Source organism: Eptatretus burgeri, chromosome 10 (assembly GCF_056783735.1).
Source record: "Eptatretus burgeri isolate ZD-2024b chromosome 10, Ebu_testis_v1, whole genome shotgun sequence".
Lineage (NCBI taxonomy): Eukaryota > Metazoa > Chordata > Myxini > Myxiniformes > Myxinidae > Eptatretus > Eptatretus burgeri.
Genome location: NC_140970.1, coordinates 89,616,492 through 89,632,756, shown reverse-complemented (window position 1 = coordinate 89,632,756; position 16,265 = coordinate 89,616,492). Strand labels below are relative to the sequence as shown.

At 41.1% G+C, this 16,265-nt stretch overlaps 1 protein-coding gene across 6 annotated transcripts in view; it reads left to right on the top strand.

The window, feature by feature from the left end:
- The window catches only part of LOC147019074 (protein kinase C iota type-like), a 186,643-nt gene that overhangs the window by 115,892 nt on the left and 54,486 nt on the right, over nucleotides 1–16,265 (top strand). For all 6 annotated transcript variants that reach the window (XR_015062626.1, XM_085899304.1, XM_085899302.1 and 3 more), the window contains 5 exons: nucleotides 759–845; nucleotides 4,226–4,361; nucleotides 4,506–4,593; nucleotides 4,775–4,900; nucleotides 5,385–5,464. Coding sequence is in view for 5 of the 6 variants with exons in the window: in XM_085899304.1 (XP_085755430.1) it covers nucleotides 759–845; nucleotides 4,226–4,361; nucleotides 4,506–4,593; nucleotides 4,775–4,900; nucleotides 5,385–5,464 (517 nt within the window). In the remaining variant the exon portion in view is untranslated. The remainder of the gene's footprint in view (nucleotides 1–758; nucleotides 846–4,225; nucleotides 4,362–4,505; nucleotides 4,594–4,774; nucleotides 4,901–5,384; nucleotides 5,465–16,265) is intronic.

The window sequence follows — 16,265 nt, the reverse complement described above, 5'->3', positions numbered from 1 at the left end:
CTCTTTCTCTGTCTCTTTCTCTGTCTCTTTCTCTGTCACTTTCTCTGTCTCTTTCTCTGTCTCTTTCTCTGTCTCTTTCTCTGTCTCTTTCTCTGTCTCTTTCTGTGTCTCTTTCTCTGTCTCTTTCTCTGTCTCTTTCTCTGTCTCTTTCTCTGTCTGTCTTTCTCTGTCTGTCTCTCTCTGTCTGTCTTTCTCTGTCTGTCTCTCTCTGTCTGTCTTTCTCTGTCTGTCTCTCTCTGTCTGTCTTTCTCTGTCTGTCTCTCTCTGTCTGTCTCTCTCTGTCTGTCTCTCTCTGTCTGTCTCTCTCTGTCTGTCTTTCTCTGTCTGTCTCTCTCTGTCTGTCTTTCTCTGTCTGTCTTTCTCTGTCTGTCTCTCTCTGTCTGTCTCTCTCTGTCTGTCTCTCTCTGTCTGTCTCTCTCTGTCTGTCTTTCTCTGTCTGTCTCTCTCTGTCTGTCTTTCTCTGTCTGTCTCTCTGTCTGTCTTTCTCTGTCTCTCTCTGTCTGTCTTTCTTTGTCTGTCTCTCTCTGTCTGTCTCTGTCTGTCTGTCTGTCTCTCTCTCTGTCTGTCTGTCTCTCTCTCTGTCTGTCTGTCTCTCTCTCTCTCTCTCTCTCTCTCTCTCTCTCTCTCTCTCTCTCTCTGTCTCTCTGTCTCTGTCTCTGTCTCTGTCTCTGTCTCTGTCTCTGTCTCTCTGTCTCTGTCTCTGTCTCTGTCTCTATCATGGCCCCCTCCCACTGTTCTTTCCTTTACACCGGCTGCAGTCTGTTTTTTGTCATCGAGTATGTAAACGGAGGAGATCTTATGTTTCACATGCAACGGCAACGCAAGTTACCTGAGGAGCATGCCAGGTTGTTTTTGGAATCGCACACTTTTCACTTTGTTTACATCTTATTTATTTTCCTTGGTTTATATGTCATTTCAGCTTCACAAAATCTCATCTGTGTTGTGAAAACCTTCCTATAAAACTTTCATCAGTATTTATCCAATGGGCAGTCATAATTTTGACACAGCTACGCCAGTCATGATTAAACTTTGATAGATTGTCATTTCGAAGTGTATGCACAATATAAAATGAATAACGAGTCTTGCTTGTGAAGGTGTCGTGTCGGTAGACAGGTAGAACAATGGATGGACTCAACAGGATGTTGATTGAAGTATGCTAACCACCGTGGGAAGCAAAGGGAAGTTAATGTTTCTGGTGTTACTTTTTGCTCGAAGGAAGGGTTAACGCTCGAAACGTCAGCTTCTCATTGCTTCCCTCATAGGCTAGCAATGCTAGCATTCTTAGATCATTATCCTGTTGATTCTGCATCTGTTATATAGAATGCTACATGGAGAGGAAACCAAAAATTCCATTTAGTTTTATTGCTTTCTTCCCAGTCTTGATTTCTGTGAATTTTCAATCCAAAATTCATCACTAATTGGCATATGAATACTACTGTATTAATATACCATACAAGGCCGCAACTATTGGGGATGCCTCTTCATGGTGGTTATACCCCCTAAAGGCCCAGTCACACTTTGACGTTTTAGCCAGCTTATGCCGATTTTTGGAAAATTTGTCTAAAACGCTGGTACACGTCGAATACCTTATGGGTAAGTTTTGATAACATTGAGAGCACGCTGAAAAACACTGCCATACGTCGTTGTACGCTGGCTTTAAACGTACTTTTCGGTTGTCCTCAAATTTTCCATGCTTGAAATTTTAAGACATGCCAGCGTATGACTCACACATTCCGCATAACGCTGGCCATAAGTTGTAGGCACGTCACGCCATCGTTGACACACGTCGACACACGTTACTTGTAAGTTACTCATAAGTCGAAACACGTCGAGGTAATGTTTAGCGTACCCGAAACTTATTTCTAACCTATGAGTAATGTGTTGTACTCACGTTACGCTATCGGTGACACACATCGACACACGTTACTTGTAAGGTGCTCATAAGTCGATACACATCAAGGTAATGGTTAGCATCAGTGTTCCAGACTCCCTGGTTTTATTTATTTTTATTTTTTATTTCTTCCTTCCTTCGGTATGATGGTGATTTCGACACTTCGATTTCTAGTGCGGTTATTATATAATATAATTAATAGGCTGCCGCTCAACGATTTAAATCATAACCGCACTGTACACTGAACACCGTCATACCGAAGAAAAAAAAAACCCGGGAGTCTGGAACACTGACGCTAACCATTACCTTGACGTGTTTCGACTTATGAGCACCTTTCAAGTAACGTGTGTTAATGTGTGTCAACGATCGCATATCGTGCGTACAACTTATTCCCATCGCATGTGGAGCGTGTGTCATACGGCAAGTATGTCGTAAAATTTTCAACATGTTTAAAATTACAAGACGTACTCCACTTAATACGACGTATGATAGCGTACTTTAGCGTTCTATTCACGCATACCAAACTTACCCATACCGTATTCGACGTGCGCCAGCGTTTTAGACGCATTTTTCAGAGGTCAGCATACGCTGGCAAGATTGCCAAGGTGTGACTGCGATGTTGACACTTCCATTTCTGCGGCAGTTATGATTTGAATCGTTGTGCGGCAGCCTTTTCATAACCTATGCCACGTCATCGTCGGTGATGCGTGCAGTGCGCTTATGCCTATGTTAGACTATCGTTGGGCATAGGTTGTGAAGGCCGACAACAGGTTCAGCATTCGTTGGTATAAGTTATCTATAACACAACGAAACGTTCTGTGTCCGTTACTAATATGTTATGCATAAGACCAAGTCGTTATGAATACGTCCGAATCTTTAAAAAAAATATCGAAAGTTCAGCGTAAGCCAGCGTTTTACATACATTTTAATACGTTGCCATTGCTGGCTAAAACGTCAAGGTGTGACTGGGCCTTTACGCTAGTTAGGAGGTAAATCGTCCCCACTCTTCCCTGCTGCCTGGATTCATCAGGGCAGCGCTGTCATGGACTGCCCTACTCCCTCTTGTCTCTATCTCTGTGTCTGTCTATCTGTCTCTCCCTCTCCCTCTCCCTCTCGCTCCCTCTCTCATGGCCCTGGCTTCATAAAGATGGAGGTACACCATCTTGGACATGGGTCGATCTCTGGGTCACTCTTAGAAGATTGATCGGCTGCTTATGTGCCACGGGCCTGATCAAATAACTATCCATGGCTATACAAGAACATCAACAACAACAACAACGACATCCACACAAGGCCAAACAAATGTTTTGTGATTGTGTATGGCAAATGATCGCCAAAAATGTTTTACTGTCACTCGAGTCAAAAATTCTGTTTAATGCTTGCGGAATCTGTGAGAACAACCAAGTGGATTACTGGATAGAGCCGAATCGCATCACTGGATGATCTTCCACACATCCTGAAAGTTTTAACGTCAAACATTTTATCACCATAAGTGGCATCAAGTTATTTTACAGCGATACTTTTGCAGCAGGTATTATTGCTCTTTGCAGTGTCGTGCCTTTTTCAAACTGAAGCTGTGACTATCTGTGACTAACAGTTTGGTTTATTCGATATCAGTTCCCATTTCGTTCATAGGTTCCTGCTAGTCTGTAATAATTCTGGACAATACCTCTACATTATCTCCCTTTTGGTTAAAAACAGCAGTTAAGTCACATATTTATTTGTTTGTCATTCTGCTTTTTCATCTTCATCATACTTAGTGTCCAAATCCAAATCTCCTGCTTACAATGAAATTTAGGCTCAGAGGGAGGTCATTTGCTTGCGTCTTATCCATGCCCCAGCACATCTCACTTATGGCAGGAAATGTTAGTTACATGGCTAACCATAATCAAGGAATTCAGTCAGGCTGCGAGCGCACGATGGCACACCTTTTCAAAAGATACGGCAGAATCTTTGAGCTCCACAACATAAATGCAGACTGGACAGACAGGTTCACACACCCACCCAGTGGCATAGCATATAGTGGGTTAGATCACCTCCTGTGTACACAGCACCTGTACAGCATGCAGTTAGTTGCAAGTCAAATGTGACCCTGCCAGGGATCAAACTCAGATTGGACATGCCAATGTTAAATCTGCTACCAACAGAGATATATTCTTATTCTTGATGTATTTTTACCCTTGGTTCATCTGCCTTCTTCTTAATTGTCTTTTTTGTTGTTGTTGTTGAGTCTATTGTACCATTAGAGATTAATCTTCTCCATAAGTGACAGTGATGACATGAGCTTATAAGGACTTAGACAATCATTGTGACAATGATCTAACAATCTTGTAGGTTCTATGCAGCAGAGATCTCTCTTGCTCTAAGTTTCCTTCATGAGCATGGGGTTGTCTATCGGGACCTCAAACTAGACAACGTCCTTTTGGATGTGGATGGACATGTCAAGCTCACTGACTATGGCATGTGCAAGGTGACCGTTGTACTCACACCACTTTTCTTACTTATTGACCATGATTACATTTATATCGTCCACACTGCATGCAGCTTTTATACCTGTCATCTATTTTTGTTCCCGATTCGTTGTGGCAAATGGAGGTTCACTTTCTTGTTGCAGGAAGGAATAAGGCCTGGGGATACAACAAGCACCTTCTGTGGCACTCCGAACTACATCGCTCCTGAAATCTTACGTGGCGAGGATTATGGTAAGATAATTACTCGAATCCTCATTATTATTTTTTTTCATTTTGTCTACCTCTTCCCTTTTTATTTTTTATCTTTGTAAAACTCAGGCACACTTACAAGAGCATTGCACTCTTTCCATTCTGTGTGGTGGTATATGGTATTGAACTATAAACAAGTGTCCACCTTTCCCTTTCTTTCTAGGATTCAGTGTCGATTGGTGGGCTCTTGGGGTACTCATGTTTGAGATGATGGCTGGCCGATCACCCTTTGACATAGTTGGCAATGCAGACAACCCAGACCAGAACACGGAAGACTACCTCTTCCAGGGTAAATCGTTTTCTTTGTCTTGCAGCACCAGTCACCACTTTATCAAATTTCCGGTACGAGCACACTCATCTCACATTCACCATGCAGCATTTACTATGTTGTTTGGTAGTAGCAACCACCCAACATGGAGCAGCAGTTTTTGTGCCTGGATATGATTTTAGTCGGAGTGTTACATAATCTTAACATATCCTACATATCTGTTTTCTTATTATTTTCTTCTCGGTCCTTTCCTTAGCCCTCTCCTCTTTTTTTCTGCTCTTACTCTACTCTCTTCTCTCTTTCTCTCCTCTCTTTCATCTCCTCTCACTTCTTCTCTTTCTTTCTGTCCTCTCTCTCCTTTATTCTGGCCCTTTCTCCCTTCTCACCTCTCTGTCTCTCGTTTTTTTTTTCTCTCTTTTTCCCTTTCTCTCTTTTTCCCTTTCTCTCTTCTCTGTCCGTCTCTCTGCCCATCTCACCATCTCTCTCTCCCTCTCCACTTCCTTAGTTATCCTGGAGAAACCAATCCGCATTCCACGCTCCCTTTCTGTCAAAGCATCACAAGTTCTCAAAGGCTTCCTCAACAAGGTGACTTATCTACAACTGATAAAAATGAGTGTACATTAAATATTCGATGAATGTATTTTTACCTTGATGCAAATCTTAACTCAACTAATGCATGAATCTGATTATCACATAAGACATTTGTGTTGATATCATCATCATCATCATGATCATCATCTTGTGGCTGTATCACAAGTGTGGATATGTATCATGCTTTTCAAAGAAGTTCATCTTTTTTCCTTCTCCAAAATCTCAATCAATATTCTCTTACTTTGTATGGACAGTGTGACATCAAATCAGAAGCATGCTTTGCATTTTACCATGTGTGATGTATATAATAATATGCTTGTTCGTCCGTCTGTCCGTCTGTCCATCCATCTATGTGACGCTCCTTCACACCAATTGGTTGGACAGCTGGTCTGACTCCACCCACAATTGTAACCTGAAAAATCATACAGCCACCATTTTGGTTACATACAATGCCAAAGACTTCTTCAGAGTTGTCATATTCACAATCACCATTCCCTTCCTAAAAGTTTTCCCTTCAGTGTAAAACAACCAAAGTGACTGCTGAAAGGTTGGAGTTGATTGGAGCCAATAGGCATCATGGGCCTTGTGAAGGCCACAGTAAGTGTTTGCCTTGGGCATCAGACCTCTGGTGTCAGCCTATGAGTCAGTGCAATTGGAATCTATCCGAGCTATATCACCACAATTGTATTATATACAGTGATGCCCCGCACTGCGTGACCCTGCTTTGTGCAGATTCAATTCAGCACGAACAAAATATTCAGCTTTTAATTACCTAATTTTTTTTTTTTAATCCGTCAAGCGAGTCAAAAGTTACACGTTTAAACACACCACCTCAACTGAAAATGCAACTGCTAATGTTGACATCGCTAACAGCCAATCAGAACGCATATCTGAACGTGTCTCCTCTCAACCAATCAGTGCATGCGTTGTTGTCTTCTGCTCGGTGTGCAGCCATATTGGTAACTAGTGTACATCGGCTTGCTGTGTTCGCTTCCCCACACATTGCGAAAGTGGGACAAACAGCGCCACGTTATTAAAAGCACCTTTACCACTACGTTACTAAAAACACCTTACCGCCATGTTATTAAAAACACCTTTATCGCCACGTTATTAAAAACACCTTACCACCATGTTATTAAAAACACCGCACCACCACATTAATAAAAACACCTCACCGCCACTTTATTAAAAACACCTCACCGCTACATTATTAGAAACACCTTATCGCCACGTTATTAAAAACACCTTTCCATCACGTTATTAAAAACACCTTACCGCCATGTTATTAAAAACACCTTACCGCCATGTTAGTAAAAACACCTTACTACCATGTTATTAAAAACACCTCACCACTATGTTATTAAAAACACCTTACCGTCACGTTATTAAAAACACCTTTACTGCCACGTTATTAAAAACACTTTATCACCACATTATTAAAAACACCTTACCACCATGTTATTAAAAACACCTTACCATCACGTTATTAAAAACACCTTTACCGCCACGTTATTAAAAACACCTTACTATCACGTTATTAAAAACGCCTTACCACCATGTTATTAAAAACACCTCACCGCCACGTTATTAAAAACACCTCACCGCTACATTATTAGAAACACCTTATCGCCACGTTATTAAAAACACCTTTCCATCACGTTATTATAAACACCTTACCGCCATGTTATTATAAACACCTTACCGCCATGTTAGTAAAAACACCTTACCACCGTGTTATTAAAAACACCTCACCACTACGTTATTAAAAACACCTTACCACGACGTTAATAAAAACTTCTCACCGCTACGTTCTTGAAAACAACTTAATGCCACATTATTAAAAACACCTTACCGTCACGTTATTAAAAACACCTTTACCGCCACGTTATTAAAAACACCTCACCACCATGTTATTAAAAACACCTTACCATCACGTTATTAAAAACACCTTACCACCATGTTATTAAAAACACCTTACCGCCACGTTATTAAAAACACTTTATTACCACATTATTAAAAACACCTTACCACCATGTTATTAAAAACACCTTACCATCACGTTATTAAAAACACCTTACCACCATGTTATTAAAAACACCTCACCGCAACATTATTAAAAATACCTTATCGCCACGTTATTAAAACACCTTAACATCACATTATTAAAAACACCTTTCCATCACGTTATTAAAAACACCTTACCGCCATGTTATTAAAAACGCCTTACCACCATGTTATTCAAAATACCTCACCGCTACGTTATTAAAAACACCTTATCACCACGTTATTTAAAACACCTTCACCGCCACGTTATTAAAAACACCTCACCGCCACGTTATTAAAAACACCTTACCACCATGTTATTAAAAACACCTTACCACCACGTTATTGAAAACGTCTCACCGCTACGTTCTTAAAAACATCTTATCGCCCCGTTATTAAAAACACCTTACCACCATGTTATTAAAAACACCTTTACCGCCACGTTATTAAAAACACCTTTCCACCATGTTATTAAAATCACCTCACCGCCACGTTATTAAAAACACCTTACCACCATGTTATTAAAAACACCTTACCGCCACGTTAAAAACACTTTATCACCACATGATTAAAAACACCTGACCCTCACATTAAAAACACCTTACCATCACATTATTAAAAACGCCTTTACTGTCATGTTATTAAAAACACCTTACCGCCACATTATAAAAACACCTTACCATCACGTTATTAGGAACACCTTACCATCACGTTGTTAAAAAAAACCTCATCGCTACGTTATTAAAAATACCTTACCGTCACGTTATTAAAAACACCTTACCGCCACGTTATTAATAACACCTTACCACCATGTCATTAAAAACACCTTTCCATCACGTTATTAAAATCACCTTACCACCATGTTATTAAAAACACCTTTCCATGTTATTAAAAACATCTCACCACTATGTTATTAAAAACGCCTTACCTCCACGTTATTAAAAACACCTTACCACCACGTTATAAAAACACCTCACCGCCACGTTATTAAAAACACCTGACCACCATGTTATTAAAAACACCTTACCATCACGTTATTAAAAAACACCTTACCACCATGTTATTAAAAACACCTTATCACCACGTTATTTATAACACCTTACCATCCCATATTTAAAATCACCTTACCGCCACATTATGAAAAACACCTTTCCGCCACGTTATTTAAAACACCTTACCATCAAGTTTTTTTTTTTAAAAACCTCACCGCTACGTTATTAAAAACACCCCTCCATCACGTTATGAGAAACATCTTACTGCCACGTTATTAAAAACACTTTTCCGCTACGTTATTAAAAACACCTTTCCATCACGTTATTAAAAACACCTTACCACCATGTTATTAAAAACACCTCACCGCCACCTTATGAAAAACACCTTATCGCCACGTTATTAAAAACACCTTTACCACCACGTTATTAAAAACACCTTTTTCCGCCACGTTATTAAAAACACCTTTTCAGCCACGTTATTAAAAACACCTTACCGCCACGTTATTAAGAACACCTCACCACCATGTTATTAAGAACACCTCACCACCATGTTATTGAAAACACCTCACCACCATGTTATTAAAAACACCTCACCACCATGTTATTAAAAACACCTCACCACCACGTTATTAAAAACACCTCACCACCACGTAATTCAAAATACGCCGCCACGTTATTAAGAACACCTCACCCTCGTGTAACTCCTATGTTATTAAAAACACATACACCTCAAAAATACCTCAGTATATGTATATATATATATATATATATATATATATATATATATATATATATATATATATATATATATATATATATATATATATATATATATATATATTCTCCCATGCTCCTCTTGCTGAAACTGCTGCGTAAAGCAACCAAGAAGGCATACACAAGGTAAGTGCGATGCTGCATCAAACCCTTCCCAGAGTTCCTCCACAGCTGAAAAGACCTTCACAAATAGTACACACATAAGGATCCCAATGCTACACACCCCCTCTTGGTTTCTTTCTGCAGCAGTTTTGGCTAGAGGATTTCACTCAGGCTGACTGGCAGGGTCTTCAAGCAGCCATCAAACTTCGAGACTGGTCTCCCACCGCTACTTTCTCCAACATCAACTCATCCTGGGAATTCTTTCAAAGAAACTTGCTCTCTCTCATGCACAGATTTATCCCCTCTCGTCTTCAGTTGTCCTACCCTTCCTCCCGCCCATGGTTCACTGCAGCTTGTGGCGAGGCAGTTGTCCTGAAATAACTTCCCTTTGCAACAACAACATCCTGAAACAACAGCCCACGTGTCCTAAAAATCTGCTCCTCTGCCCTTGCTCACCCTCTCATTTGCTCAAGGTCATCCGCCATCTGCTTGGAAATCAGCAAACATTACCGCCCTGCATAAAAAAGGTGCAAAAACAGATCCCTGCAACTCGAGACCAATCAGCCTTCTCCCCATCATCAGCAAGGTTATGGCATCCATCATTGTTTCAGACATTAAATCCTTCCTCCTCTCCAATGGCTTGATTTCTGATCATCAATTTGGTTTCAGACCAGGTCACTCTACCCTCGATATGCTGCTTCTGCTCTCCCAACAATGGATGGAAGTACTCAATGCCAGACATGAAATCAGAGCCATATCCCAAGACTTATCACGTAATTTTGACATGGTCTGGCACCCGGCCATGCTCACCAAACTCTCTTCCTATGGTATCTGAGGCCATCTCCACTAATGGATCGCAGACTTCCTCTCCTGTCACAGCCAACATGTGGCCCTAAATGGAGTTCTTTCATCCCCTCTTCCTGTCTAGGCTGGAGTTCTTCATGGTAGCGTTATGGGCCCTGTTCTTTTTCTGGTTTTCATCAATGATCTCTCCGACTCTCTGGAAAATCCTCGAAATCTCTTTACTGATGACTCCACCCTCTGCCTTACCATCTGTCATCCCTCAGACTGGCAAGCAACAGCTTCTTCGCTCTCTGCAGATCTGGATAAAATCACAAACTGGCCCAACACGTGGAACATGTCTTTCAATACTGACAAATCTCACACTCTCACGATGTCTCTCCAAAAGGACCGTTTGGAACCCCCCCTCCCCCCCCCCCCATCAACCTTCTCAACAATTCTCTGGAAGAAGTCCTTTTATTCAAGCTTCTGGGTGTCACTATCTGTCATGATCTTTCCAGGGAAAGCCACATTTCTAACCTGGCCTCCAAATCGAGTTGCCGACTGGACACTGTCTGCCGTGTAAGGTCCTCCCTCAGCCCACCTGAGCTCCTGACCACATACAAAGCTTTCGTCCACAGCCTGATGGAGTACTGCTCCCCCTCTGGGATGTTGCTTCTGCCTCTCACCTTTCTCGGCTTCACACTGTGGAAACCAAGGCATTTAGGATCATTAGTATCTCCCGCGGTGAGGCTGAGTCTTTGGGCCACTCACTCTCTCACCTTAGATCAGTGGGCAGATCAGTGGTCTTTCTGTCTTCTAATGTCTCCAATCCAGTCTCCCCCCCCCCTAATATTTCCACAGGGCGCTCAAGGTCCGCCAGCAACCCCCTAATGGTATAACTACCAAAATCACGAATCACTGCTCACCTTCACTATTTCGTTCCTCTTTTTACCTGCCTTTGGAATAAACTGCCACACTCTCTTCAATCCCATTTTTCCCTCCAGGTCTTCAAAACAGCTGTTCACTACCACCTCTTATCTTCCCCCATCCAAAATCACGATCTTTTCTACTCCCGTTAATCCACCCCAAACCCACCTCCTTCAAATTCCCTGCCTTCCTTCCCGAAAGTTCCCTGTCTTGTAAGGTCCTGAAAGTCCCTGTGGTGTCCATCTTGTATACCCCATGTTCCCCGCCCCATCCCTCTCCCTTCCACAGATCTCCGAATGTCTCTGTTCCCCACTGTTTTGTCCTTCCCTCTCCCGCCCCTCTTTCCTCCTGCTCTCATTGTTGTGCGTTTTGTGTTAGCTCTCATACAAGCCTCGACAATGTATACAAAAAAGAAGCATGGGAGGTGTTTATTTATATAATCCGAGCCACCTGGGTTTAGTTGATTAGGTGAGAGCTGATTGGCTCTTCCATCCATTCACACGTGAGAGATGTGGGTGGGCTTTCATATATATATATATATATATATATATATATATATATATATATATATATATATATATATATATATATATATATATATATATATATATATATATATATATATATATATATATATATATATATGCCAAAAGCCTTGGTATGGCGAAAGATGTCAACGTATGGCGAAAGTGTGTCTTTAAGCCAAGCAGTAATAATTATGGCAAAGATGTCAACAAGTGACCTGAGCCAAATCTCAAGTCACCGTGTTATTACTTCAACTGGCCACATTTACTTATAAACCTAGTTGGAGTGCAAGCTATCAATTAATTAAGACACGGGGCTTCATTTTATTGCAATGTATGTTCTGAAAGGTTGTTTACCTCAAGTTTTTGTCAACTTAATATGGTGGAATTTTTTTGCTTTGTTCCCAGCAAAAATATATTTATGTTAAATTTACTTCTCATATCTAGTGTACTTAGTTGAACATGTGTACATGAGACGAGTAACCAACAGGTTATGTTTAAATGGTTTACACATAGAACCAAAGCATTCAATGTTGAATGGGAAAGGAGATTTTAATAACTCGTACACCCGCTCCCTATGGAAGCGACAGGAAGTGTCAAGTCATTATCCTGTTTGGGTGTATAGATTACAGTATATGTAGGCGCGGGTCTGTTATTCTGTGGGGGATGCAATAATAAGTATATAATGCCTCAAGAAAGTGGGGTTTCTTCCCTTTTCAGTTTTGTCTCAAACAGCAGTAGCAACTGTTTACAAAAGTAATCAAACAAGTTTGTGGTTTATATTATTTTTTAATGCTGGTAGGGGTGCCCCACCAAATGCGACAATAAACTAATTTATACACGTTAACACGGCATTTGTCCAAGGAGGAAAAAATCCCTTGGGGAGGGGAGTATATTTTTAGTATCAATATTGTTTTGTAATAACATTAATATTATGTTATTATCATTATTGTTGTTGTGAGAAGTGGCCATGGAAAAAACACCACAATAAGCTATCTATATACCTTAACATAGATTTCTCCCAAAGCAGAAAACCCCCATGAGAAGGGGTGCACATGAAGTCGCCGCAACCTACGTTGTGAGACCTTTAGGCCTCCTGTCAAGTTTGGTTGGGATTGAATGAGTAACGGCCGATTTTATCATGGTCAGACAGACAGACAGACAGACAGACAGACAGACAGACACCAAATTGCAGAAGTTGGTTTGATTTAATTGTATATTCATTATGTACATTTAAATGAAACGTATAATCAGGAAGGAAGGTGGAGAATCAGGAAGGGGGTGGGATGCTGCAGAAACAGAAAGGGGACAGGATGCTGTGGAAAATGAAATGTATAACTTATTAACTTAAATTATTGTCTTTAACATAAACCGTACTTTTTTATGTTTTCTTTTTAAAAAGATAAATCGTGATGTAACTTGCAATTATTGACGAAGTTTAAATCATCCATGTCAAATGACATTTAAATCATCGCAAGGAATATGCTGTTATTGCCTGAACCACGCACACCCAACTGAAAATCATTTACTATTTATTTTAAACCCCATTTTAAATTTATGTTTATTCAACGATTATTTTCTGAACATTGTCAACAAGTCATTATAAACTCAAGTCGCATGTGAGTTTCAAGCAAGTTGCAAGTCCCAAGACAACAAGTCCTAAGTCCGAGTCTCAAATCAATTTCATCACATCTGAGTCAAGTCGCAAGTAATAAAATTTTGCGACTCAAGTCCTAGGTGCCAGCTCTGAATTATGGCTAAGGTGCTGAGTTTTTGTGATGATGTAAAAGATTCGGAAGGCGAGGGATAAAGCGCTGAGTTTATTTGATGAAGTGAAAGAGCAGGAAGGCGAGGGATCTACCAACGAGACATTTACGGCCATTCAAGGGTGTCGATAGATTTAAGTGCCACAGCAATTTGGATAACATGCAAAGCTGTGAGTGCGGACGAGCAGGCAGGACCTGACTTTCCGTCTAAGTTTAAGGCCTTTGTGGAAGTTTACCCTTCCCAGCTAGTTTTTCATGAGGACGAAACGGGGATTTTTGGTAGAGGATCAAGTTCCGAATGTTCACTTCCAAGGAAGAGCGGCATGCCTCTGGTTTCAAGGTCGCAAAAGACTGCCTGACACTCCTTGGCTGCACTGCTACATGAGACTTGAAGTTAAAGGAAACATCATGTGGACACTGGGTCGTTTTACCCGGGAGGTGTTCCGGGCTGTTTTCCGGTCGGCTTTTCGCGTCGCCTGTACCCCACGGATGTGTTACAGTTATACAAAGAGGTCCGTTTTGCCCCTTTGGGGGCTGCTGGGCCCAGGGAATGAGGTGTCGGAACCGAGGAATTGGGACCTTCTCCAGGACTCTGGAGATCCTGTCCCTTGGCCCCTTCTCGTGTACCTACTTATCTATGGAGCGAACATAGTCAGTGGATAAAACGCTAGCTCCTGGATACCTCATTGGTAAATGTCCAAATTTACATTTTTAAAATATTACTAATTCCAAATATTTATTCGTTTAGTAGTGTACTTTAATGGTTTCAGGCTATCTCACGGGATTGTGAGTTGGATAGGCGACCGTGACGGGCCATAATGTGTTCGAGCCAGTGATGTAGGACTCCATTCCGGACTCAAGTCTATTTTTCGTGGGACTCAGACTTGGACTTGACTTCAGGACTCAGACCCAGATAATGAGGACTTGAGGACTCAGTCCTATTCTGGCTCGAGTCAGGCAAAATTTCACTTATTTATTGCTTGTTTCAAACTGAAAGTTTTTTTTTACATTATGATACTGAAATTTAATTAATGCATACATGCATGCATCCTCCACATGGAAGTTCAAGATGTGTGATTGCCTATGATTTCTAAGGTGCCATTCAAAAAGTACGTAATGCTTTTTTAGCTAAAATCTGACACCCCTCCCCGACACCCCCATACCGCTCCGTAACGCTATACCAGACATCTCCTAATATATTATTTAACACGTGAAGACCCCCCCTCAAATTCGCTGTGGTTTCCCATTATGCACTACGACAAGGCAGAAACACGCAATTTCAAATGAGGAACTGACATGTTCTCACCAAATACTGTATTTTACAAATCAAATAACGCTGAACCACATCATTTATATCAAATTTTTGGTGTTAATTCATGGGCCCGTTGGTCCGATGGATCAAATTTTAATTGGTCTTCACAGCCTTGTTGCATATCCGCCTGCTGTACTGCTTGAGCATTAGCTTGCCTTTCACCAAACCCAGATGTGCTTGGGGCCAGCACAGGGATTATATGTTCGTTATTATTATTGCCATATGATACTACTATTCTTTTTATTGTTGTAAATATTATCTATCTATAATTCCAGCAATCTCTGTGTGTGTGTGTGTCTGTGTGTCTGCGACCGCTGTTTCTCGACAACCACTGGTCCGATCTCATTGAAACTTGCCAGGTATATATATTGCTGGGGCCCTGTGGATGTGCCTTTTCAAGGTTTGATATTAATCGGACAAGCGGTTCCCAAGTTATGGCCATTTATTTACCAAACCAATGACAGGACACGGTGCTATGACATCATGATTGACGTCACAATTCTTCGTTTTTTTTTTCCACGCACGTATGGCCACGCACATACGGGCACGCGAGAGTGAAGGAACGGCCTGTGTGGTTGTTGTTTCTGGCACGCGGTTTGAACGTTTTATTATTATTTTTTGCATGTACGGGCACGTACGTGCGGGCACGCGAGAGCGAAGGAACCGTGTGGTTGTTGTTTCTGGCACGTGGTTTGAAAGTTTTTTTTTTTTGTTTTTTTTTGCACGTACGGCTACGCACGTACGGACATCCACTAGTTAGTATTAATTAACATATGCTTTGCTAAAATGTCATTGTTTTGGTTATTTATTTTGTAATTAGAATGCCATGCCATGCCATGCCATGCCATGGTAGGATGACGTATTAAGCTGCTTCATATACGTAAACATGGCATGTGTTTAAAACATGGGAATTCTCACGGATTTTTTGAAGTTAATTGGCCTCATCAAGTCAGGAGGTCATGACGATCATTTTGGTGTATTACATTCCACATCAGAATGCGTCAGTAAAACTCGACAAAAAACATGACACACCCACACACACGCACACCTCATTTATTTATAGTGGACTAGAATATAAGACCCGTCGCTTCGCTGACGGAAATACCAATCTTTGCTGTGATGGCTAATCAATAGGGCAAGAAGGAAAATGATTCCTGGGAGTGCAGGGATAACCAGCATCACAAGACCACATGTGTGCCCATGCATGCCCCCCACCCCAATGTTTTTTTAAATATTAAAACAAAAAAATGCTTTTCATCACAAACCTTCCCAGGAGTTCCCTAAATCCACTGTAGTTGGATTTATTGAAATCCGTTAATTTGTTCTGAAGTTATAACATGACAGACAGGCCAAAATATTTTGTCGTGTCCAGGGGGTTTGCCCCTTCCTGGACGGAAAGCCAAACAGTTCTCCCTTGGAGGCGAACAGCCGAGATTCTCAGGAGATTATGGCATGTGTGGGACTGGAGGGCGGTGAAGGCAGAGGCACACGGAAGCACAGCACATGGGTTTTATACTCTAACCCATGACAAATAGACAATACAAGCAACTTAAATAAATACGGGGTTTAATG